Raw genomic sequence first — 26,588 nt, 5'->3', positions numbered from 1 at the left:
AAAAAGAAGAGAGGTTGACAAGATACCCCGCAGAAAAAAGAAGACGGTTTACTATTATGTGGTTAGATTAGAAATGTCAGTTTTTAATAAGGAAAATGAAGTTTGTTTGTAGAATATGAAAACGAGAACGTACTCGTTGAACTGTTCATATTACAACGAACAGCATAAATTAGGATAAATTATCATGGTAAATATAGTTCTATATCAAAACAGTCATAACTATAACTCAGAATCTGAACTCACGTTTCAGTGTTATTAATTTTTCATATACACCATTATTATTTTGATTATTATTATTAGCCTATGTTTATTTTATAAGACGTATTTCAGAATAAATATTGAAACTTGAAGGATACGTGAATGGTTTTTTCAAAACATGAAATATTTTTGTTTACTTTTTTGTAGGATCTGGGAGAAAATGGCTCTTTGAATGCTCTGGAGCATTTATTGGATGAATTTTTCAACCCCTCGACAAGTAATCACCGAAAACATGAAATAGAACTACAACTCAATTATTTCAAGTCTCTGCCCCACTTATCCAACTATTGCATTTATTTCATTACAAATACATCTAGCCAATATGTAAAAATGTTTGCCTTATCCACATTAGAGGTGAGATACCAAAAATATGTTTTTGTGATCCATACTACTGTTTCTTATTTTTAGTCTGTGATAAAACAGCAATGGAGTGCCATTGAGTGGTCTTCTAAAGAAGAAATTAAAGGTGTCCTACACAATTATTTGATAGAACAAGGGCATTCAACATCTCACTTTTTTAGGAGTAAATATGCTAAATTATTAGTGGAAATAGCAAAGCAGGATTGGCCAAGTAGATACCCCAATTTTTTCAATAATATCTTGGAGGTAAGAGCTGGTTTTGTGAAAATAAATTGAAAATGCCTATTCTTCAAATTTTTATTATGAAGTATTAGTGTTTTGATAGCTGGTTAAAAATAACCTCTTCATATGCCTAATAATTTACAGTTAATTCGTTGTGTAACACGAGAACATATTTTCATAAACAGGTCATATAAACGATAGTTTTAGGACTTATATGAAAGGTTTTTTTCAACAGTATTAAAAGCAAAATGAAAAATTATTAAAAAAAGACATTAACATTCACTATGATTGCGTTGGTTTGCTCAAAAAGAAAATTGAGAATATATCTGCATTTCTTCAATTAAATGATATTGTAAAATCTTGTAATGAATTATATCAAATATTTTTTGTAAAAGTTTGTAAGTTCTTGAATGTTAATTGTGAGGTAGTCAATGTTCTATTTTGTGCAGTTATTGAGAACAGAGGGAAACCAGCTGATAGGTTTGGTTCTTTTGAAGACTACTAGTGAAGAGTTTATGGGGTTGCATGCAAGTTATGAAAATAATTCTAGGAAAGAAGAAATTATAAGACTGTTACAACAATACATTCCTGTAGTTTTTCAAGTAGTAACAAACATTTTAGAGAACTTGGGTAAGTATATTTCTATAGAAAATCATTTGAAGTCCACTTGAATAATTCTCAACTAATCTTTAATGACTTGATTCAACTTTTATAGTAATGAGTCTAATTGTTGTGTTGTTCACAGATCCCTCATTTGGGTTCTGAGTGTCAAAAAATGGTTACTTAACTGTTTTGATGCAAACATTTTTTATCTATTTCATCACTTTCAGGTTCAAAACCTCGCCATACTTCCACTGCTACTCCTCCTCCCTCTCCAGCACATCCATCTTCTTTGCCCATCCTCGCTCAGCATATTACTGCTGCTTCATTTCGACCTGACAGAAAAATATTGACGAAGGAAGCACTAGAAACCATGCAGCACCTTTTCACATGGGCACCTATTCATCAGATTCCAGTTGAGATGATAAGGGCTATCTTCAGCTTCACTAATGTTACTTCTTATTCACAGGTTAGATTTTTTTAAATGGTATTAATTTCGAGGTATTTATTTAATTATTGATATTTTTTTGGTATTAAGTTTTGAAGTTGAATATATTTATTCAGGAATAAAAGAGTGTAGCTTTGAATTATTTTGAGAAAATATACAAAATTAAATGAAATTTCAGTAATTCCGATGATAAATATTATTGGACTGTTGAATTTTGAATCAATTTTTTCAAATATTTGTTTTGCTATACCTACAATAGTTTTTTCAAGCGTGTCTATACTAGTATAAATAAAAAAAGATCATCCATACAAATTATGCAATAAAGACAACAATACTCGTGAATCATCAAATCATTAGGCAAATTGAAGCTGCAGAATATATAATGATTTTATGAAAACATGACAAATCTAATGCGACACCCTTGAAAGCATCATTTGATTTCCTTCAAATCTATTGATTTGTATTTTCAGTTGACACTCTAAACTGTACAAAGGATATTTGAGGTATCTCCTTTGGCGTTAATGATACCACATTTTGATACTGAACTATCAAAAACTCTTAGTCGGATTTCCATTTATATTATTAATAACCAAGTGTGTGGTTTTTTGAATGACAGTTTGGGTTTTTTACTTTTAAATAATTAGTTGAATAGTTGGAAAGTACTCGGGAGGAGTTTTCCAACTGGGTATCTGAATCTAGCTGTGGAACTTACCAGCGCCTCTTATTTACTGAGTAACTTATTTAAATGAGTACTCGGCATAAAAAAGTGAGCCATGTAATTGAACTAAAATTCACATCTCAATACGGGTTATACGTGTCAATTGAAGAGTAATTTCTGCCTTGAATTTTGTTTACAGCCAGAAATTTGAAGGTTAGCTTAGTATCCTGCTTCGTACTCTCAATAAAATGATTTATTACCATTGTTATTATAGATTTCACTTTGAGCTCATATTTATATGGTTTCAATATTTTTCTTGTTCAGGACGATGATGATACATGTGTCCTCGCCATGTCTACCCTCAACGAACTGTTATATAGAAAATGCACCCCTCCTGAGAGTCAAGACTTCTATTATCAACTATACCGCCAGACAGTTGACTGGTTAAATGAAGTTACTACCTCATCAACTCGAATAGATTCTTTAGATCCTGTGTAAGTTTTTATAGTTTGTATGTATGGAATGTTTGAAAGAAAAGATAATACAACTATTAGGTTGTTTAAAAAGTTTCGTCCGTTTTTATGAGTCTACTGTAATATATAAGTGACATTTGAATCGGTGCACTTTTGCCAATGTAACATGCCAATGTAACAATGATTAATACCGTCAGAATAAATATTATGTGCTCGGGACTTGATGACGTCGACGAAGACCGTTTTTGCCTGGTCCTGATTGGCGAAGGTTCTACCAGTGTGAAATTTATCAAAGTGCTAGAAAAGATGATAGTCAGTTGGCCAAAGGTCTAGGGTTAGATTAGGTCCAAAGTGAGTGGGTCTATTCGGTCTCCATCGCACCCGCAAGGGTTTATTGTGGCTCACACCTATTCACACCCTACCGAATAAACCCCGCTTCTCAACGAAGCCGATTAGTTTTTTTTTTTGGTCCCTTGGGAGCTGTCTGACTTGTCCATTTAGTCCAAGTCTCAAGAAAACACTGCAGCCTCTTGGGCTTATTGCGTTTATTCTCCCATCTTCTTATGACACCCATTCCATCAGTCTCGTTCCCTGTACTAGTTTGTACAGGTTCCGTGTTGGATGTTCGGCATATTCTTCTGAACGTAAGTTTGTACGTCCATATATTGCCTGCCTCCTGTGATTCAGTGCCTCACATTCGCATAAGATGTGTAGAGCTGTTTCTATCCCTTCGTTGCATAATCTACAGCTGAGGTCTCCGTTGTACAGTCCCATTTTATTCAGGTGTCCTCTAAGCTGACAATGACCGGTTAGTAACCCTGTAATTATTCTGAGCCAATCCCTACTATATTGAAGTAGTCCTTCGGTTCTTTTCTCGGACGGTTCCCTAATGAAGGTTCTACTGTGTTTGTTGCCAGGTACTTTTGTCCAGTACTCTGTGTGCTTATTGGTCCATGTCCTAATCTGGTTTCGTACCAATGATTTTGGTACCCCCAGAGCTGTTTCAGGACCTATATATGAAGTTGATGACCCGTGTCTAGCGCATTTATCAGCTTTATCATTACCTGTGATTCCTGAATGCCCTGGCACCCAGTACAAAGTTAATTTGTTCCTGTTGCAAGTTCATCCAGTTCTTCATGCCATTCCCAGACCAGTTTTGATGACAGCTTTGGGTTTGTCAGAGCCCCTAGTGTGCTCTTGCTGTCTGTTAAAATATTGATCCGCTCATTTCTTTGAGGTCTCAATTTAATAAGCCTTGCACACTGCAAGATAGCATACACTTCCGCCTGAAAGACGGATGTGTATAATCCTAGCGGATAACTGTAGTTTAAGCCAATTAGTTTGTATGATGAGTGGTGTTTCAGGTTAGATAGTAAGAGTACGGCTCTGCCGAACAGTAAAATAAGAATTCAGTGAGATATGAAGCTACAAAACACATAACATTGAAACGGACAATACGGAAACAGCCTGATAGATGAGAAAAAATTAATATTGTATTAAAATATGTAATTATGTAATTAATTTTTCTATTGTCGAAAGCGGTGTTATTATAAAATATTAATTTCGTATCTTACGAAGTTATTGAATACAGACTCAGGTGATACTGATTTCAGATTTATGGAAAAATTATCAGAGTTGTTGGTTTTGCTGATAGAACATCACATGTGGAGGTTGGAGTTGGAGCCTAGTTTTTCGGCGCTGGAATTTTTATCTCCACTTTTCCAGCTCACAATGCACTTGCCAAACATACAGTGTTACTTGTGTTGCCTCACTGTATGGGCAGCGTTTATCAAACAGATAAAATCACAAAACGCCAAAAAGTAAGTACTCGCCTCTGTTTGATTGAATAAGTTTGTTGGAATATTTATGTAAAATTATTTATGTAAAAAATTATGAACAAGCAATACAAATGAGCTGGTGTATTATCGTGATGCAAAAGCCGTTATCTGTTTTTCCACGATACCGGATGTTTTCTTCGTATTGCTTCTAGTAAGCGGCACATAACTCCCAAGATAATACTCCTTATTGACTGTACGACTATGTTGCAAGAATTCCTGATGCACTACGCCACAGTAATCGAAGAAAACAGTGAGCAAAACCTTGATGTTTGGTCGAACTTGGCGTGCTTTTTTGGTCTTGGCTCTCCTAGGCTCTTTCATTAAGACAAGTCGACTTCGGCTTCTATATCATAACCCTATACCCTCCAGTTATGGCCCTTTTAAGCAAATCTTTATCGCCGTTAACGTTATTCAACAATCCCTAAGCGATGCTCATACGACAGTTTTTTAGTCAAAATTCATCAATTTTGCAACAAACTTTGCTGCCACACGCTTCATGTCCAAAATTTCCGAAAAATTGCATGGCATCAGCCAACCGAAATGCCAATATCCTCAGCAAATTCTCTAATAGTGATTCTATGATTCTCCATAACAATTTTCTTCAGTTTCCCAACATTTTCGTCAGTTGTTGATGAGCTGGGGCGTCCATTGGGAGCGTCGTCAATCACATCTTCTCGACCTTCTGTGAGAAGCTTGTACCATTTGTAAAAATTTTTCTGACTCGAGAGTACAATCACCGTATACCATTTACACAAAATTTGATGAAAATTCTTATATCCATTTTTTCGATAGCAGAAAATCGCAAAACACCCAAAACACTTTTAACTTTTATGCCTCTCACCAGCAGGAGCAAATGAAACAGCTGTGGGTCCGATCGATTCGGCCAGTTTATTTGAATAATAATAATAATAATAATTTATTAGTCTCAAGAAACACACAGTTTTTAGACATGTCAATACAATTTCTAAAATAGGTTTGAGAGGATAAAATGCTTATAGATAAATTAGATTTACAAAAAAATACAAGTTAACAAGATAAAATTACAATCTTATAAGACTTGACTAAAATGTAAAGTCATGAGCTTTTACAAATTATAAATCACATAGCTAACGTATTATATATATTCAAAGTTGAGTACAAGTTCGGGAGGTGACCACAAAAGTGTCTCTTGCTTCTTGGATAACTTCGAAAAATTCATCAATTTCATATAAAGGATGTTTTGTTAATATTTTCTTCAATAAGTTTTTGAATCTTATAAATGGCAAGTTACGAAATTCGGCAGATAAGGCATTGTATAGCTTAATTCCTGTATCATCTGTTCTTTGCAACCTATTAGCTGTAGGAACAAGGCTTGATTCATTTCTTGTATCATGTTAGTGTATATCCTTGTGAGCAACTTTATTCAACAAGTTTTGTTGAACAAGAAGCAGATTTTCATAGACAATAACTGAATATAGTGTCATTATTTTAAGTTGGTTGACACATTTCATCATAATTAGCAGAGATTATGCTTCTTACTGCAGATTTTTGAATGACAAATATTCTATTAAGATGTACCTTTGATGCATTATTTCAATTAATTATACCATACCTAAGGACTGAATGAAAAAGAGAATGATATGTTGCAAGTGCCGCAGTTTGATTTACTATTTTTTTAATTTCTTCTGATAGCAAAAACTGTCTTACTAAGTTTACTATACATGTTATTTATATGGTCTATCCATTTCAGGTTAGAATCTATTTGTACTCCCAAAAATTTGGTAGAATTTTTGTTATCTCGATTTAAGCAAATTGTTTCAAAAGTTAAGAGTTTCTGTTTTTTGTTCAAGTCATTTGATGTGAACCATGATCGAGCTTTCTCTAATATGTCAGTATGGATCATATGGGGATCATCTATTTTATATATTTTTTTTGCCCAAGGTTGCATCAACTGCATACAAAATAATTTCTATGTCTGACGAATGAATGGTCAAAGGTGTTTATCAGATATGATACCATTACAAGAGTTTGACTAAAACTATATAAATTGTTAATATCCAGAAATACATTTTGAAAATAAAGTTACATTCCGCTGTACCAACTAATTCGAACCTACCTATATAAATGCAGGCACACCATAGGAAATATAAGTTATCTTATATTTCTGGATTACTCCGAAAGACATTCAAAATAACTTTAGCTGTTACTGAATGTAATAATTGGAAAAGTGTTGATGGCAACGACTTGTTTCTCACTGCAAACCCGAGTTTTATTTCTCATAAAATAAACAGAGTTACAAAAAAGGGTAGATTGTGTTTTTATAGTCCTTCCAGTGGAATGCCTTTTGGGTATGCAGCTAAGAATACCACACGGACTGAATGCAAATTGCATATTGCTTAATAGTGGTTGCACAAAATAGAATGCAAAACAACAATGGCAACCATTATACCACAACAAATCATTTCCGTAAATAAGAATGACGTACAAAGACAGGAGAATGGTTTAGTTACATGCTAAACAGCTGAAACTGTGGGCATGTGTTCGTTACGATTGTACTAACATAAAAAAATGAAAAAAACGCTAATTGAATGTACCTAACCCGCGAAAAAACATCAATAATACGTTCTGTTCCCTGATTATAATTGATGGCAAAAGTATTGGACAGTTCACATCAACGAAGTTTCTAGGTATTACCTTGGACCATAAACTAAGCTGGGAAAACCATATTAACAGCTTATGCAATAAACTGAGTAAAAACTGCTTTGTACTAAGGCAATTGAAGAATACAGTGTCAATGGACGTGCTGTTATTGGTTTACTATGGTTTGATACAATCAAATATATCCTATGGGTTGATATTTTGGGGAGGCTCAACTCAAATAGAAAAAGTATTTCTACAGCAAAAGAAAATTATTAGATGCATAAAAGGGGTACATCAAAGAATATCACGCAAAGAAATATTTACTGAATTATCTATTCTAACTGTACCATAATTGTACATATTTCAAACTAGTTTAAACGTAAAAAAAACAATTGGAAGTACTACCTACAAATAGTGCTCACCATAACTATAATACACAAAGTGCAGGGAATTTGCAGCAGCCGTTTTCGAGACTTGCCATTGGTCAATGCTCTCACATATACAAAGGCATCTTATTTTATAATTATTTCAAGAACAAATATGGCAGTGAAAAAAAATTCAATGATTTTAATACTTTTAAATATCTTTTAAGTAAGTTCTTGCTGAGAAAAGCATTCTATTCTGTGAAGGAATTTTTAAATGAATGAATATGACCTTTTTTTAACCTTTTTTAACAAATATTAGCGTTGAATGTAGGTTGTGTATGTAGAATAGTCTTATAAATAGGTATATTCTGATTTTAGTTGACTAGTCTAATGAAGTAGTAACACTTGTGTACCAAATTATTTTGTAACATATTATGTTCTGCTTTTACAGATGATTAAATTCTATTCTATTCTATTCATAGAAGATTAGAAGCAGATCTTACACTAATTCATGAAATAATCAATGGTAGCATCAATTCCCCGGAACTTGTCGAACTTATAACTTTAAATGTGAATCCAAGGAGAACAAGAAATTCGGAAATCTTCAAAGTACCCTTTTGTCGCAACAACTATGGCCGAAATGAATCTGTAAAGTTCAATTTTTCTCTGAACCCGTTTGTTTTTCTCTTTGTATTTAATAGTTTATGTAATAAGGAAAAGGCCATTCTCTTTGAAATATTCAATAATTAGAATATTACCTGCTGCTTTAATTTTTTTCAGATATTCGGATGTATTTATTGGATTAGTCACAGCCCTTTTAAGAAAAATACAATTTACTTGTAATTTTTCTCAACTCAATATGATAAATGATGCAGATACTGATGAAGATGTAAGATATATAACACTAGCACTATGGATGTTCAAAAATAATAAATGTTTTTAAATTTTGTGAACTTTTAGAACCAGACCGAGTGGGAAATTTTTTTGAAAACCACTGTGGAAATTATAGCTATAGTTGCGGAATACACCCCTATGGAAACTTTTGGACTAATTGTAAGTCAAGAATAGTTTGTAATGCTTATTCATTGCAAAAATAAATTTGTCAGTTTTTCAAATGTCCGTTACCAACCGTTTTTACATAGTTTTTGCTATAAATATACCCCCGTTGATGGAATATTATTTATTAAAATATTTTACTGGTTTTACATATTCCTTGTGTATAATGAAAATAGTTGATTTTCAGTTATCACCTTGGAAAGTATGTTTTGATATCTTCCAAAACATGGAGAACACAGTGGATCATCAGAATCGTTCACTGAAATTTGGAGTTCCCGAGACTGAAAATATATGTTATGTTCTAAAGGACTTCTCATCTCTCAGTCAAGCTCTCACCAGGATTTCTTCTGTTATTATTGACTCAGGTAGAGTATAGAAATGATTTTTACGCAAAAAAAATTACGAGAAAAGTTTACGTAAATAAAATGGATTTATTGTTCCAGATAAAGAAGACCTTACTCATTCAAGTACACCAATAATGAATAGCCTTCTAGAAAAAATTTTAGAAAGTGCCTCATTAGCGAATAAAATAAGATTTTATGAATTGAAAGTTACTGATTCAAGGTTAACGGTCTGCTTTATTGAAATGTAAGTTTCCAGTCATTTTTATCAGTATTTTTATTTTGACCTCAAATAAAAGGTAATGTGCTATTTAACGAGTCACATCAAGTGTTTCAAATAAATAAAAAAAACAAAAACATGGGATTAACAGAAGTCTTTCTCTTTCAACTTACTTATTTTAAATGAAACTTTTTCTTACACATTGAGCTTTTTATAATCTTCTAATAAACTATTTTCTTGTTGAAAATTAATCAGTTTTCTACTGAAAAAAACGTGTAATGCACGTAACATTATCAATAAAGTATTATTCGATTAAAAAATGCTAGATTTTTCATCAGTTTGATGGACAGAAAGCGATTTCTCATTCGTCAATATTTTGCGAAGCTTAACTTTGTGAGGGATTGCTGTTGGAACCCTCGTTTTATCTTTGGTATTTGTGGTTTGAGTTTTCTCTCTACCCCATAGATGGCGTTTTCGTCATTTCACATTAAAGTGTGTTTTTGGAATACGTTTTATTGAGTAAGCCTTGTTTTATGTCCTGAACTCACAATCTATGCATAATACAATTAGAGAAAGATAGCAAAAATTTAAAGAATAATGTGAGAGACATTAAAACTTCTATATATTCAAAAATATAACGCATTTGCTAATAAATGTTATGTCTTATTCATATCAATTTGTGTACTTAATATATTGACTTATAGGTATTACGCTTTACCTTTATTTAAATATTATGTACCATATTGTGCTGTTATAAATGAGATGCTACAGCTCCGTCTCTGAGAATGAATTCTTACCAAAGAAAATAAAATTGCCCTTTTCTTTTGCCTACGAGCAGTGGTATTGTCACTTCCGACCATCTCTGATTCTCCGAGCCAGACCTGTAGCAAACAAATTGGCGCCAATTTGTTTCTTACAGGAGAAAATAAATTCATAACTTTTCAGCCATAGCCAGCTGCTTTCAGCCCTGAAAAGCTTGCTGGTCTGGATAACTCAGAAGGAATCCATGAACAATCACAACCTCAAATTAATCCTCGACTTAACACTGCCACTCCTGCGCTGCGGCACGACCGTCCCAACAAAAATCAGTCACTCTGCTGCCCACCTATTGTATGGATTCACAAGTGTCATATATGCACCCCATCTAGTGGTCATACCCGCTGTCGTGCAGTTCATTCACATAGCGCCAACGCTAAAATTCTGTGATAGTCAAACCAGTTTAATCGTCAACAATTCCGTAAGTAATTTATTGCTGAGATCTTGGGGAACTTTGAGCCAAGAAGATACTGCGCAAAGGAACGCATTCGTAACAGTATTTTTCGAGAATCTCACTAAAGATTTTAGGGAGTTATCGTCGAGTACTCATGAAGAAAGAGCTAGACATATCGTGGAAAGAGTTCTGCCGTCGCTGTCATGCATTATTGAAAATTGTCGGCATTTTCCCATGGCTTCGAAGAAGCTTCTAACTGCCGCTATCAAACCAACCGTACAGCAAGCTTTGTACTTGTTTCCTTCTTTCGTTAGATATAAAGAGATAAGCAATCATATCCTGAATTTCTTTTTGAACGTAATAGGGGTACTTCAACAGCAATTGGGCATCGAAGACACAAAGAATGCCGTACAGGTATTCTTGCAGATTACGATGCAACAGCAGACTAGTGCTCTCTGCGGACTTGATAAACTTCTTCAGATTCTTCAGTTGGTTGTGGAAGTACCTGGCACTTCTCACAAGTCATTTCTTCCTGGAATTCTCCAACTTTGCATGGAAAGCATTTATCCATCGATTGTATCACAGGCCGCAGATTGTCCAGATATATTTGTTGCTCTATTGACTTTATTGTACAGGTGAGTATTTTCAGAAATAATACTGAAAGTAAGAGTACATTTATGAAATAAATGGTGTTCAGGTGATTCTATTATATTGAAAAAATGCACAATTTGTGTATCTAAAATAAATGGACCGTGTAATGAAAACAAAATGAGATTTCTACTGTTCCGTACAACCTAATTACTTTTATTTTTTCAATTCACTAGAAAGTAACCCCATGTTCCGATTTTGTGTCAATTTCATAAAATTGTCCAGTACTTTATTATATTGTAGAAACTTTCAAACCAAAGAAACTACAGTAAATACATTGAAATATCAAACGATAGTAAAATGTCTTCAATTGGTTTGACAATCTCAGAAATTGCTGATGACCCACGTTTGTATAGCTATCTCTTTTTGATATACCAAACAAGAGCTCTCGCTGATAAAACCCAAATATTAGCTATTTTGTCTTCAAACATACAGCTAGAACTGAGCTAAAACTGTCTATTATTGATTTTTATTCTGCAGAAAAGGTCATTAAGATTTCTCTGTAGAGTCAGGCGGCAAGATTCTAAATTTTAGACTTCCCATACAGAACTCTAACAACAACTCAAGATGTATAATAATCTTCCTAACTACCTGAAATGCGTAGTACACTGTACTGAATTTCGAAAATCAACTAAGGATTTTCTCATCAAAAAGCCCTATTATAGTTTGCAAGAATTTCATGACGATACCTTTTAATCGTACTTAATACACATATTTGTGTTTTTATACATTATTTTGGCATTTTAATAACTATTTATATATATATATATATATATATATATATATATATATATATATATATACAGTGTGACCCATTTAAAATGGAACCACCCCTGTAGAATGTGCATTTTTCAATCAATCTCAATTTTTTTTATTGAAATATTAAGCATGAAAAACTGTATCTTGACACTAACTTTCACAATTTTAGTTTCATTTCCAAGGCACTCTATGGTTTTTTTTGTTTGTCAAAAACGGCAAAAGTTTATTAGGCAATTTTTGTTTTCAAATTTGACTACACCACTGGATTCGTAGTCGTTATAAATGAAAACTGTCAAATTTTCATTAAAAAATATTTGTTAACAACGAAGTTACAACAACTTCAATTTTGGAAACAAAGTATTTGTTTGTAATTTTTATTCAGATTATAGACATATTTGAGATCTGACAACACTGTCACCACCAAGTAGAACACCAGTGAATTTGTACAGTGAAAATCCGAAGTCAACAGCTCAATGCGTTCTACAGTTATAACTCCTGAAAATATGGTAATGTGAGAGATTTGTGGTGCAAGCGTTTTGTAATAAAAATCTGACTACGCCACTGGATTTGTGGATAATATTCCCTTAAAATCATTCATTTGAGTGTAGGTTACGAGAAGTGAAAATTAAAATAAAAATTGAATAATTGAATAACAGAAAATTAAAAGTTCATTTTCAAGTTACGCAGTAGTAGACCAAATTCAGAATCTCATGTCATTGGAAACAAAGTATTTGTTTGTAATTTTTATTCAGATTATAGACATATTTGAGATCTGACAACACTGTCATCACCAAGTAGAACACCAGTGAATTTGTACAGTGAAAATCCGAAGTCAACAGCTCAATGCGTTCTACAGTTATAACTCCTGAAAATATGGTAATGTGAGAGATTTGTGGTGCAAGCGTTTTGTAATAAAAATCTGACTACGCCACTGGATTTGTGGATAATATTCCCTCAAAAGCATTCATTTGAGTGTAGGTTACGAGAAGTGTATTCTAGAATAACAGAAAATTAAAAATTCATTTTCAAGTTATGCAGTACTTAGTACATTCTTCCGCATAGCCGCTAAAATCAAATTGATTTAAAGCATGGAAATCATTTATTCAATAATAAAACAGAGAGCAGGACAAAAATTGTTCCCTGTAAATTCTTCATAACTCAGCTAAAACAATCTTTTAGAGGAGATATCAATAATTTGAGGAAGCTGAACTCATTATGCAAAGGTAGGCTGTGATTTTGACAGTTAATCATAAATAAAATAATAGTTGTTAGTTACGTGCATTTAATAATGGCTTTGCAATTATCATTAGAAGAAAGAATTGAAATTGTGAGAATTTCTGGGGACAATTATCATAGTGAAAGAGAAGCAGCTAGGATATTTAATCACAGACATCCAAATCGACTTCCCATTGACAGAAGCACCGTCAGTAAAATTAACAAAACATTTGAAGAAACCGGTGCAGTCAGCAAACATATTTTAAAAAATAATCACCGAAGAAGAAATTTAAACGAAGGTGCTGTTTTAGATTATTTTAGAAACCACCCAAACAGAAGTTTACGAGTCGCCAGTTTGGATTTAAACTTACCGAGAGAGACTATTCGACGATGTCTTAAACAAAACAAAATGAGAGCATTTAAACCTAAATTTCTTCACTCTTTAAAGGCAGGTGATGAAGTGAAACGTATGGAATTTTGTTTGTGGGCACAAGGCGAGTACCTGAATACAAGAAATTTTTTAAACTGCATAATGTTTAGTGATGAAGCTTCTTTCAGCACCAATGGGGTAGTTTCGTCGCAAAATGCTCGGTATTGGGCTACGGAAAATCCGCACTGGATCATAAATTGTAAAAGTCAATATTCCGAAAAAGTTAACGTTTGGTGTGGTATAGTACAAAATAGAATAATAGGTCCATATTTTTTTAGTGGAAACATAAACGGGCAAAATTTTTTGGAATTTCTAAATAAACAATTATCGGACGAAATAGATGAAATGCCTCTTGCGGAACAAGTAAATTTATATTTTCAGCTCGACGGCTGTTCCGTGCACAATTCGAGGATTGTTAAAGAGTGGCTAAATAACCAGTTTCCAAATCATTGGATAGGACGAGGTAGTGACTTAATTGAATGGCCACCTAGATCGCCTGATCTAACAATATTAGACTTTTTTCTGTGGGGTATTCTGACACAAAAAGTATACAGAACAAGACCAACGAATCGAGCTGAACTCATGCAAAGGATACGACAAGCTTGTGCCGAAATTACAGTTCAACAAATAAGAAATAGTGTAAACAATATTCGGAAGAGATACGATAAATGTATTGAACTTAATGGAGGTTTGGTAGAAGCCACAAAAATTTGAATGTTTAGTTTTAAATCAATGTTTATTTTAGTATCAGTTTTTTCTTAATGGCAATTAATTGTTGAATAAATACTTTGAAACTTGTTTGTATACATTTTGTTTTCATCAGCTATAGAAGAAGGTAGAGTAAGTTCAGAATCTCATAAAATGTGATTTTCCAGGTGCGCTGTTACAAAAGTACTATTATTTATTATTGGGAAACTTCCAAAAAGCTTACAAGTATGACCATTAATACTTCAAGATTCTATCAAGATTTGGTAAAAGCGCAATTGGGAGATCCCATGACATGAGATTCTGAATTTGGTCTACTACTGCGTAACTTGAAAATGAACTTTTGATTTTCTGTTATTCAATTATTCAATTTTTATTTTAATTTTCACTTCTCGTAACCTACACTCAAATGAATGATTTTAAGGGAATATTATCCACAAATCCAGTGGCGTAGTCAGATTTTTATTACAAAACGCTTGCACCACAAATCTCTCACATTACCATATTTTCAGGAGTTATAACTGTAGAACGCATTGAGCTGTTGACTTCGGATTTTCACTGTACAAATTCACTGGTGTTCTACTTGGTGGTGACAGTGTTGTCAGATCTCAAATATGTCTATAATCTGAATAAAAATTACAAACAAATACTTTGTTTCCAAAATTGAAGTTGTTGTAACTTCGTTGTTAACAAATATTTTTTAATGAAAATTTGACAGTTTTCATTTATAACGACTACGAATCCAGTGGTGTAGTCAAATTTGAAAACAAAAATTGCCTAATAAACTTTTGCCGTTTTTGACAAACAAAAAAAACCATAGAGTGCCTTGGAAATGAAACTAAAATTGTGAAAGTTAGTGTCAAGATACAGTTTTTCATGCTTAATATTTCAATAAAAAAAAAATTGAGATTGATTGAAAAATGCACATTCTACAGGGGTGGTTCCATTTTAAATGGGTCACACTGTATATATATATAGAAATACGGAATAATGTTGGGGATGCAGTCAAAATTGCTGGGCTGTTGTTTAAAGAATACTCTTTGTTATATGGTCGAGCTTTCGAGTTTTCACGGATAGGAATATGCTGAACTGGTTTTCCGGGTATTGAAAACTTCAGATTTCATATTCGATACCTTAACGGGGAGATGAGGTCAACTAAGAAGAAGAAGAAGAACTCAGGTAAAACTCAACAACATTTAAGTAGTAGGTAGTAGAGAGTTTATGGACCCTCTATATCTGAACACGTAACGAATACCGTTTTACGAGTATAGTAAGAAGTGAGTTGAGCAAGGTCAACAAACTTCTGAACACGTATTAGCACACCTAGATAATGACAAATGAGATTTTGTCGAAACGTCGGTGAAATTAGAGATAATATCACATACAAGGATCAAATACCCGGAAAACCAGTTCAGCATATTCCTATCCGTGAAAACTTCAGATTTCATATTCGATACCTTAACGGGGAGATGAGGTCAACTAGGAAGAAGAAGAAGAACTCAGGTAAAACTCAACAACATTTAAGTAGTAGGTAGTAGAGAGTTTATGGACCCTCTATATCTGAACACGTAACGAATACCGTTTTACCAGTATAGTAAGAAGTGAGTTGAGCAAGGTCAACAAACTTCTGAACACATATTAGCACACCTAGATAATGACAAATGAGATTTTGTCGAAACGTCGGTGAAATTAGAGATAATATCACATACACGGATCAAATACCCGGAAAACCAGTTCAGCATATTCCTATCCGTGAAAACTTCAGATTTCATATTCGATACCTTAACGGGGAGATGAGGTCAACTAAGAAGAAGAAGAAGAACTCAGGTAAAACTCAACAACATTTAAGTAGTAGGTAGTAGAGAGTTTATGGACCCTCTATATCTGAACACGTAACGAATACCGTTTTACCAGTATAGTAAGAAGTGAGTTGAGCAAGGTCAACAAACTTCTGAACACGTATTAGCACACCTAGATAATGACAAATGAGATTTTGTCGAAACGTCGGTGAAATTAGAGATAATATCACATACACGGATCAAATACCCGGAAAACCAGTTCAGCATATTCCTATCCGTGAAAACTTCACGGATAGGAAGTGTGTGTGTGTGTGTGTGTGTGTGTGTGTGTGTGTGTGTGTGTGTGTGTGTGTTAATATTGCATATAACCAGTGTTTTTCAGAAAATGTGACATTCAAAATTCTCATTTTTTTTTTTTTTCAGAAAATGTGATATTCAATATTTTCATTTTTTTAATTTTTTTTTTATGGTAGGACTCTACATATTTTTATTATTCTACTAGATTATACTCTGATTTCATGTACTTGACTATGTTTTTTCTTTTTCAAAAAAGCAATGTTCACCTAAGATTTGTCTTTGGACAATAAAGCATATTTATTATTATTATTAATGTCAAAAACTAGTAAAAGTAACCAGCCATAAGTCTGCAACGTAAATGCACTCATTTACAGAATGTCTTATGTAATTGTATTATGTGAAATTGTGTTAGGTTTCCATAATTCTGAATAAAGATTCTCAAAAAATTTAAAGATGGTTTCTCTATTGATTTTAGTATTTTACTTCATCGTTGGCAGTATTTCTATGCCTCACAAGTGAAGTTGGGCTACTCTCCTGGATGTAGCGATTCCGGAATTGGTCCAGATCATCCCCAGAAACCAGAGCAGCTGCTGGCTGTTCTCCAGGTATTTGGTCAGGCTTTATTGCAGCAAGATATGAATATTTTCCGACTGAGTCTAGCAGCTCTAGAAGATCTGAACGGAAAATGGAAGTTGTATCACAAGGTAAAAGATTTTTACTTTCAGCTTCTTTTTGCATGTTTTTCTCAAATGTAAACGTACCAACACGAAATCATTGACTTTGAAAATTTACCAAAAAAAATTTTTTCCCAGATTTTGTTTCGCAATCACCTGTTACCCGAGTTCCTGACAGTTCTTCTGAATTGTTTGTTGGATAAATCTCAAACTTCGTTGTCTGAAGATATTCAGGTAGCTGTATATAATATGGCGGCCGTGAACTTTGACGTTTTTTTTTCAACGTTTGTTAGACAATTCATACAAAATATGGAAGGAATTTCACTGCAGCAAAGGGAAAATCTGTTGAGAAATTTTGTTCATAATCATGATACGGTAAGTTGAACAAAGATGAAGCTTCGTCTGAATATTGAGGCATTTTTTCCAGCCACGAATTAATATATATATTTTCAATATTTATAGCTATTTACAAAATGATGATGTCAAAATGTATGAAAATATGAGAATGCTTCAATATTATGATTGTATTTATAAATTATCCTGATTGAAAATTCTCATTATTCCGTTCGTATGTTGATGCTAAAATGTTTGGGTGACCAAACTAACCATTTTTATTTTATTTCAGGATATGCCTACGTTTGTACATAATTTACAAAATTTTATAAGTGAAGCTCAACATCATAGAGCGTGCAATATTAATTCTCCAAATAGTTAAAAGGTACAATAATATTTATACAGTTGCTTGGACTTTTTTCAGTTTGATACAAAAGCTCAAAAAATATGTGTAAGTGATATGTGAATAAAATGTATTTTGTAAATCAGTGATGTAACTTTTTTTTTTCATTTTACCATCATAAATGAGAGTTGTTGGTTGGACTACGACTGTCATCTGAATCATCATATGCAGAGACTCGGACTATCGGAAGACAGTGTGTGTGTCGCCTCTATATGGAAAATGATGAGACAGCGGAGCACATTTTGTAGTAGTTGAAGTTATTGACATTATATTCTAGGGTTGTCAAGCATTTGTCAGGAGCCTCAAAAAGATGTTTCACAAGACCCCCCTTTCCATTTAATTTTTTTTCCCAGATGGCGCCCAGTCGCCATCTTGAAAGTTTCATCTGTCAATTTCACTGCAAAATAAAGTATTCATGTGTTAATTTCATTATCCCAAATTACAATTTTTTGAGTTGACCCGTTCAAAAAATAAAAGGGGGGGCATTAAAGAAATGTACTGTATAGCTTACCTATTAATGGTAGTTCAATTGACCATAGTCATTTAATTTATAATCTCAATTGTTATATCATCACAACTCATTCTTATGAATATTTTTTCTACTTCTTTATTATTTTATTGTTGTTTAGTCATATAAACAATTGTTTATTATATTTTTCTTGTGGTATACCACTGGTGATGCTGTATGGAAGAGAAATTGAGTTGGAAACCACATCCCTGTTTAAATTATGCAACACAATAATATATTTTGGAAAAAGTGAAGATTCTATTATATATTTCGGATTAACGATAACATGGTATGTAGGATTAACGTGATGCTTAGTCAAATACTTTTTCAAAAAACCAATTAGTCGAGCTTTCTTATCCTTGTGTGTGTGTGACACACCAGCCCAGCAACGGTGAGGATGTTCAGTTCCTTAAACGAATTATTGCCCGATTGACGCCACTGTACACCAGACATGGTGCAGTTACCATTTATAATCCCTAATGCTCAAAAAAAAACAGTTTGTCACAAGGAGAATCGATATAAAAAAGGCGACAAAACTGAGGTAGACAACTACAGACAGATATCTTTACTTTGTTCCCTCTCTAAACTGTTTGAGAAAGTTGTTAGTAACAGAATTATGAATTAGATGGATCAAAATGATCTTTTTAGTAATAACCAATATGGCTTCAGGAAGAACAAATCAATTGAATCAGCTTCATACCATTTATTAAATTTCATTTATACACAGGTTGACTCGAATAAACTAGTTGTAACACTTTTTTTCGATTTGTCAAAAACATTTGATACCATTTCTTCCGAATTTCTTATAATTAAACTTGCAGGCCTAGGTTTCCCAAATAATCTATTGAACTGGGTGAAATCATATATGGAAAACCATAGTCTAATAGTTAGCTGCAATGGAATTTTATCAAGTCCCAAAGATGTAAAACTAGGAGTGCCTCAAGGTTCTGTCCTGGGACCATTGTTGTTCCTCAATTTCATAAATGACCTGTCTGAATTCTTTTCTGAGTGTCTCATAACCATGTTTGCGGATGATACTGCAATTACTGTGGCCGAAAAAAACGAAGTTGAGTTGTCAGACAAAATAAATAAAATAATAGATAAATTCAGTGCATGGTGCCAACGTAACAAACTTATTCTGAATAAATCTAAATCTGTTTCAATGAAATCATTTATTAGAAAAAATTTCAGCAGTGACTCTTCCACAATAAATGGTATTCGATCTTCCAGCGAAGTCTTGTTTTTAGGAACGTCTTTAGACGAAAATTTGTCCTGGAGCGGTCATATTCAAAAGGTCTGCAACAAACTCAATTCCGCATATTACTCAATCAAACAATTGAAAAACACTCTAGATAATTTTGGATTGATGAACGTCTATTTTTCTATGGCTTATTCTCACATCAGCTTTAATATCATTTTTTGGGGATGTGCAAGGGATTTTCCACGAGTTTTTGTTGCTCAGAAAAGGTTGCTGAGACTAATTTTTAATATAGATTTTCAAGATAGTTGTAGACCAATTTTCTTAAGAGAGGGCCTATTGACGGCACCTTCTTTATTTATCTTGAAGTGTGTCACTTTTGCCCGTAACAATATAACTGAATTTGTCACAAATGCGGATATACATGGTAGAGACACCCGTCATGGGAAACTGTTAAGAACCCCCTCACACAAAACGGCTCACTTCAGATGCTCCCCACTTTTTAATACAACAAACTGTTATAATAACTTGCCGGCATCTATTAGGAAAATCGAGTCAGATAAACTTTTTAAATTTGAGGTGAAGAAACTTCTCTTACAGAAGTGTTACTACAGTCTTGAGGAATTCTTGCACGACACTTTTTCATGACATTTTGAGAGTATTTGCTAGAGCTTCTCCGATTTTTTATATAATACTTCTATGTTGTGGACGTGAACCATATTTATTGTTTTTGTATTGTTCATCTTCTGTAGTTTTATTTTTGTTTTTTAATTATGACTTAGCACATGTACTCAATGTACCAAAGTGTCAAATAAATAGATAAATACAACAGTTACTCTGTACTCACCCAGAACACTATTTTATAAAAAAAACAATGAACTTATTCACATCTTTAATGTCAATTTCTCTTATATTTGAATAATGTGAAAAATTTTTACACACTCAATAATATATCAGAGGTATATGAAGTTGAAAAAGTCAAGCTTACAATGCTAGTCTTATATACATTCGAATAAAATCCTTAATTTTTTTCGGCTGTGTAGCATCAATTAGAATTTGAAATTTCCGGAGAACCTGTAAGGTCAAAAATTTCTTCACATTTGTTGAACAGTCATTTGTTAACTGGAAAATTCGAAATTTAATCAGGTACATACTTAAAAAAAAATGCAAATTGTCTAATTTTTTAAAGAAATGTGCAGATTTTCATTATATACAAAAAATTATGTAACTTCATTTTGAAACATATCGATTCTTTTTCGGTTGTACCCAAATCTGATGTTAATTCGTATTCATCTGGAAATAAAAAAAATTTTTAATTACATTTTTTGTAATACCGATAAGTCAAATGTATTACACAGGATCAGATAGAGTTCCACAAACTTCCTCTGATCTTTTTTTTTACAAAATAATATAGTTATGGGAAAGAAAGGATTGGCTTTTTACTTCATCTTTATACCAGAATATACGGGAATTTTCCAAAGAAAGGAAGAAAACAATTCATTTTGGTAATGAACTCTTCACAAATTTGTGTAGGTGATCTTTCAGACACAAACTGGAAGAGAAAACCCTCTCGAAATAACTAATTTCATAAAAACAATTACTTGCTTGAAAAAAAAAGTACTTTCCGAACAACTACTTCTATATGAACATTGAGTATTCCAAAAAACAAACTTTTTCTTATTCAGTTTGTATTCCAAACATTCGTTATAGATATATAATGGAAATGGCCGATACTTCATAAAAATCCATAACTAACGTATTCAAAAAACACTTTATTGTGAGATTTTCACTAAACGATTTTACAAAAACACAACCCGTGATTCGCCATACACGTGTTGCATTTTTGTAAAATCGTTTAGTGAAAATCTCACAATGAAGTGTTTTTGAATACATTCGTTATAGAATTGAATCAGATACCATTCGCAGGATTATTACACAATATACTACATGAAAGAGGTAATATTTCGCTCACATGGAACACTGTCATCCTCAATGGCGGACATCGATGTTTCGGAATAAGACACTTGCCTTATTGCCTCTTCAGCACCAATCTACATAACAGTGCAAAATAAACCACCCAATTTATTTATGAAATTTCATTCCCTCATATTTTTGTATGAAGACGGAAACGTAGAAAGCCAAAAATTGATCTCTCCTAAAAATATACCCTTTTCAATTCAGACTAGGCAATGTTTTTCTTTTCAATATTTAACCGTTTTGTTACAAAGCTCATATATAAATGTCTTTTAAAGCTATAATACTACATACCTCATCTGATGAAGTGGCCGATCTTTTCCCTCTAACGCCCACAAGTCTATACGGAGTCCTCTTATACTGGCCATCAGTACTAGCGCCATCCCATTGTCTCTCTTGGAAACTCTCTAATCTAGCAAGATATTCAGCTAGCAACTTGTTCTCATAGGGACGCATGCTTTGATGTTCATCAAATAATTCCATAGGCAAGTCACGCATATCGATTCTGCTAATGTCATAAAATGGATCTGCCTTTTTGCCGCGTACCGCGACAAATCCGTAAGGAGTCCCCAAAGTAGCGTTGATGAACATTATGCAGAGACATACTATTATGGAAAAGGCCATGTTCGAACAGACAACTGAAAGGAAAAGTTTTAATATCATAGTTATACTTATTCCTTAGGAAAACTTTAATAATTATTACAATTAACATTATGTTTATAATTATAATGAAAAGTATTCAGAGAGTTTTATTGTTATTCTGTCATGCATTTCGTTTATGGACTAGCAGATGGAACTGCTGCAGAAGCCCGTCGACTCTATCGAGAAAGATATCTGTCTACATTTCCTGAAGACGTCAATATCTGAAAAGTGCTAGTTTTGGATTTATCTACGTCAGAGGTTCCGGTTTTACGTTTTGCTGAAAATTTTATGCACACGAACAAATATTTATTTACTGCCAACTCTTAAAATCGTGGAAAAGTTAACGAAAAAGAGAATCCTAAATTTTCTTGACCAAAAAAATATTCTTCGCCCCAATCAATATGGCTTTCAAGCCTCTAAGGCAGGGGTCTCCAAACTTTGAAGCCTTTGGGCCATAATGATTTTTTCAGTTTGTTCCAAGGGCCAATTTCTGCCCTTAACTATATCTCTAAACTTAGATACTTAAGGTAAGTTTTCTTTGTCATCATTTCTGTCGTTAAGTTTTACCTTGCCGAGTAAATAAAATCGAGTAATTATCATTCTTTGTTCTCTTCTTCAACTTATCACAGCAATAGTAACAATTAGGTAATCATTGGCTGTCGCGGGCCAGATTGATGACAGTTAATCATTGGCTGTCGCGGGCCGGATTGATGACACTGGCGGGCCGGATTTGGCCCGCGAGCCGTAGTTTGGAGACCCCTGCTCTAAGGGAACAAATGATGCAATGTTTGCTTTTTTAGAAGAACTTTACCTTCGACTGAATGTTGGTGAGGCTGCAGTGGCAGTATTTTGTGATCTGACAAAAGCATTCGAGTGTGTTGATCACAAAATATTGCTTCAAAAACTTGAAATATACGGATTTAGAAGAAACATCTTGTGGTTTGAGTCATATCTATCAGATCACGTTCAAGTAGTGAATTTCAAAAGTTCATCTTCAGATAAAATTAGCATAAAATGCAGAGTACCTCAAGGATCTGTCCTCGGCCTTTTGCTGTTTTTATCATATATAAATGCTCTGATATATAACGATTGAAGTTTTGCTGACGACACGTCTATACTTTGGCATGGAAGAAGCACTGATGCACTAAAAATCAGGGTAGAGCATGGTATAGGCAAAGTTAAACAATGATGTGATGCCAATTTATTATCTTTCAATATATCAAACACTAATATAATATCCTTTAAATGTAACCTGGACCATATAATTCTTGAAAAACACATCATGATCAACAAATTAAAATTTGGAACACATATTAGTATACTATGCAAAAAAATAATCCTCAAGTTGTTATGCGATAAGGTCTATCTGTAACTCTTTTTTGACTATCACTCTTCTAGAAAAGCATACTTTGCACTTTTCAAATCCCACTTACGGTACGGAGTTTGCTTCTGGGGAAGCATCTGTCAAAACTTAATGAGTCAAGTTTTCAAAATTCAAAAAAGAGCAGTAAGATTCATCACCAGAGCTAGAGTCCAAGATTCCTGTAAGCCCCTTTTTCCAACTCATCACATCTTAACAGTCTACTGATTCTTTATTTTAGAAACAGTCTGGGTAATGCACAAAAATAACATCTCGAGCTCAATTCAAAGTTATGCCAAAAATTAACTCGATTCTTTATAATAGTAAAAAATATTTCAATCATCTTCCCCTTTCAATCAGAAAGTTAACCTGCTACAAACAGTTTCGAAAAAGAGTAAAAAATATTCTGCTAGATAAAGTTTATTATAGTATTGAGAAATTTCTTTTGGCTGACTTCGCAACTTATAAAAATTTTTATCAGATTTTTACCATAGACTTTTTGACGTGTGCTTGAGCCATATTAATATCTTGTTTTAATTCTCGACCTTTATTTTAATGTTTCAGATTGTTTTAGTTCTTAAGCCTGCTTTGTCAGCATACCCTAAACTTTCATGACAATAAAGAATTTCTGACTCTGACTCATCATAAATTTGAACACTGAATTAATTACAAAATAATAAACAAATTGCAAACGCCCATAATTAAGAGCCTCCTTTTGACTGAGAGTCTAGTTAAAATTTTCTTACCTGCAACTAAAATTTTCTGCTTCTACAAACGAGTTTGATGACAATCCAGGGAAACAATTTTCCATCACAATTTATATACGGCTCAATATGTTTGTTAACTGTATCGTGGGGATAACTAATTGACATATCTTGTATGATCACTTAAGTGAAATATCAACAACATATCTAGGTATATTGATCTTGTTTTCATTGGGGGAAAAATTTGGTGCAGATTATTCGTGAAACTATCAGTATGAATATTGAAATATTGTGTAATGACTTAGATATCTGTCTCTCTTTGTTTGAACAGTTCCAATCAACATACCAAATCCATTTTCTAGTAATGGAATCTTCTGGAACCGGTGAGAGATACAAGCGATTGAAGGGAAATGAACACAACAAAATATTTTTTATGCTTTAAAAGCAACTCAAGTATTTACAACTGGTATTCAGGTATGATACATTATTAGGTTGTTTCTGAAGTTTTGCCCGTTTTTATGAGTATACTTCAAACTGTAATATATTAGTGAATAGTTATTCAATTAAATCGAAATAAGCGGCTTTTAAATCACTGCATTTTTGCCAACGTAACACAGGTCGATTGATTCCCGTGTGTGCTCGGGATTCGATGAAGTCGACGAAGGCCGTTTTTGCCTGATCCTGATTGGCAAGGCTCGGTCCTCTCATGTTGGTGTAGAGGATCCACTTTTCATCACAGGTGACTATCAAAAAAGAATCGTTGTGGTTGTGCAAAAGCAAAGAAGAACAGACCTAGAAACCTATTCGTACTTAGTTTTGTTATAGTTAGTTTTTTGAATTATTGTGTTTTCCCTGCTATGAACATTGTATGTTTCTAGAGAAAATAAATTGTTATTACTGCATACGAAATATACTTTTAAAGAGCACCTCCAGACATAATGAACAAAGTTTCTGACCCCAGAAAATAATGGAATCATGTTTCAACTGTACATGTAACAAACAAAAAAAACGATTTTGTCAATCTTTTGTTGTGTAGAGGTATATTTCATGATAATCCAAAAAGGAAATTATTCCTGTACACGAAAAGATGATACAGACATTGACCCATTAAATTAAATATATGTTCATTTGAATCGACTTATTGTCAAAACACGAAAATTCCATCATAATCAACTTTCAAAGGTATCAGCAGGCATTCAACTGTGTTGACCATGAAAAACTACTTCTCAAGTTGAAACCTTATGGAATAGAGAATACTTCAAGAAAAAAGAAATCACCAACCATACGTCAGGATTAATAACATCAAAAATAACATGAAAATGTAACTAAATCTTTAACAGCAGATGTACCCACTAGAGTACCACATGGTTCTGTGCTGGGCCCGGTAATTTTCATTTTATATATAATTGATTTGGATAAACTTCTGGATAATATTTACTTAATTGTACATGCAGATGATGCTTTACAGTAAGTTTTCAAAGATAATAATTTTTAACCGAAAACAAAATATTGCATTGTTAACATATTTGTTTTGTAAGTCAACTTCAAATCTTTTTTATTTTTCCTTGACGGTTAAAGTTTTGGATTTTTGCTAATACACAACTATACATATCAACAAAGATAAAAATAAATTGTTGAAAGAGGCTCTCAAAATACTTCTGTACACTACAATTGAGTCTATCCACTGGAAAAAATTTCTGAATTGAATCTAATTTAGGTTTATAACTTTATTTCAACCGACAAAAGATGGAATAAATTACAAGCAATATCTATACCAGATATAATTTTTGACTTCAATACTGAAAAACTCAAAAACTAAAATTGGACCACCATTAATTGGTAAAACAAATTTTCTATCTTAGTATTATCAATAGAAGTTGGCCTACATGAAGCAGTAAATTAACAAATATCCTTGCACACATTTCTGAAACACAATGTTCTTGTCATTCTTATCGATGGGTTGTTCAGAGGCTCATTGGAAATTTGCTTTCTAGATAAAATATGATTGTCGATTCTGTGTTGAAATACCAAATATCTTAGATCCTCCCTATGTAAGAATTACTCTACTCGTGTTTTCAAAAAACACTTATTGTGAGATTTTCACTAAACAGTTTTACAAAAAAGCAATGTTTCGCTATAATAGCTTCTTCAGGCGTGTCTATACACGCAAGCAAATCTGGATCGCCGTTGACGTTGGTTCAACAATTACTGAGCGATGCTCATGCCAAGGTTTTTTGGTCGAAACTCTACAATTTTGGAATGAACTTCGGT

At 33.2% G+C, this 26,588-nt stretch overlaps 3 protein-coding genes across 3 annotated transcripts in view; 2 read left to right on the top strand and 1 right to left on the bottom strand.

Annotated features, from left to right (window-relative positions):
• Positions 1-26,588, top strand: part of LOC111508743 (activating signal cointegrator 1 complex subunit 1) — a 144,668-nt gene that overhangs the window by 51,406 nt on the left and 66,674 nt on the right. The gene's annotated exons all lie outside the window — the stretch shown is intronic.
• ebo (exportin ellipsoid body open) lies at positions 22-18,016 on the top strand. The gene is made up of 15 exons (XM_023164337.2): positions 22-187; positions 406-612; positions 667-864; positions 1,290-1,470; positions 1,671-1,909; positions 2,871-3,040; positions 4,633-4,839; positions 8,622-8,730; positions 8,802-8,894; positions 9,085-9,262; positions 9,341-9,485; positions 10,404-11,303; positions 16,997-17,225; positions 17,334-17,570; positions 17,821-18,016. The coding sequence occupies exons 1-15, from the start codon at positions 185-187 to the stop codon at positions 17,908-17,910; spliced, it is 3,186 nt and encodes a 1,061-aa protein (XP_023020105.2). The 5' UTR covers positions 22-184; the 3' UTR covers positions 17,911-18,016.
• Positions 20,515-24,506, bottom strand: Tk (Tachykinin). The gene is made up of 3 exons (XM_074171410.1): positions 24,360-24,506; positions 21,906-22,249; positions 20,515-20,930 (listed from the first exon to the last, which is right to left on the bottom strand). Exons 2-3 carry the CDS (start codon positions 22,233-22,235, stop codon positions 20,916-20,918), a joined length of 345 nt encoding a protein of 114 aa, XP_074027511.1. The 5' UTR covers positions 22,236-22,249; positions 24,360-24,506; the 3' UTR covers positions 20,515-20,915.

Source organism: Leptinotarsa decemlineata, unplaced genomic scaffold (genome assembly GCF_025532065.1).
Source record: "Leptinotarsa decemlineata unplaced genomic scaffold, Ldec_3_MD MMD2_tig00000010_RagTag_RagTag, whole genome shotgun sequence".
NCBI lineage: Eukaryota > Metazoa > Arthropoda > Insecta > Coleoptera > Chrysomelidae > Leptinotarsa > Leptinotarsa decemlineata.
The sequence above is the reverse complement of the archived record's forward strand: the minus strand, read 5'-3'. Positions and strand labels throughout refer to the sequence as shown.

What these genes read in the sequence shown, in the direction of transcription:
- ebo (XM_023164337.2), top strand. An exon ending in ATAGATTCTTTAGATCCTGT is followed by an intron (nt 3,041 to 4,632) that starts GTAAGTTTTTAT and finishes TACTGATTTCAG; the next exon opens with ATTTATGGAAAAATTATCAG. An exon ending in ACGGTCTGCTTTATTGAAAT is followed by an intron (nt 9,486 to 10,403) that starts GTAAGTTTCCAG and finishes ATAACTTTTCAG; the next exon opens with CCATAGCCAGCTGCTTTCAG.
- Tk (XM_074171410.1), bottom strand. Translation starts at nt 22,235, where the DNA reads ATGGCCTTTTCCATAATAGTATGTCTCTGCATAATGTTCATCAACGCT.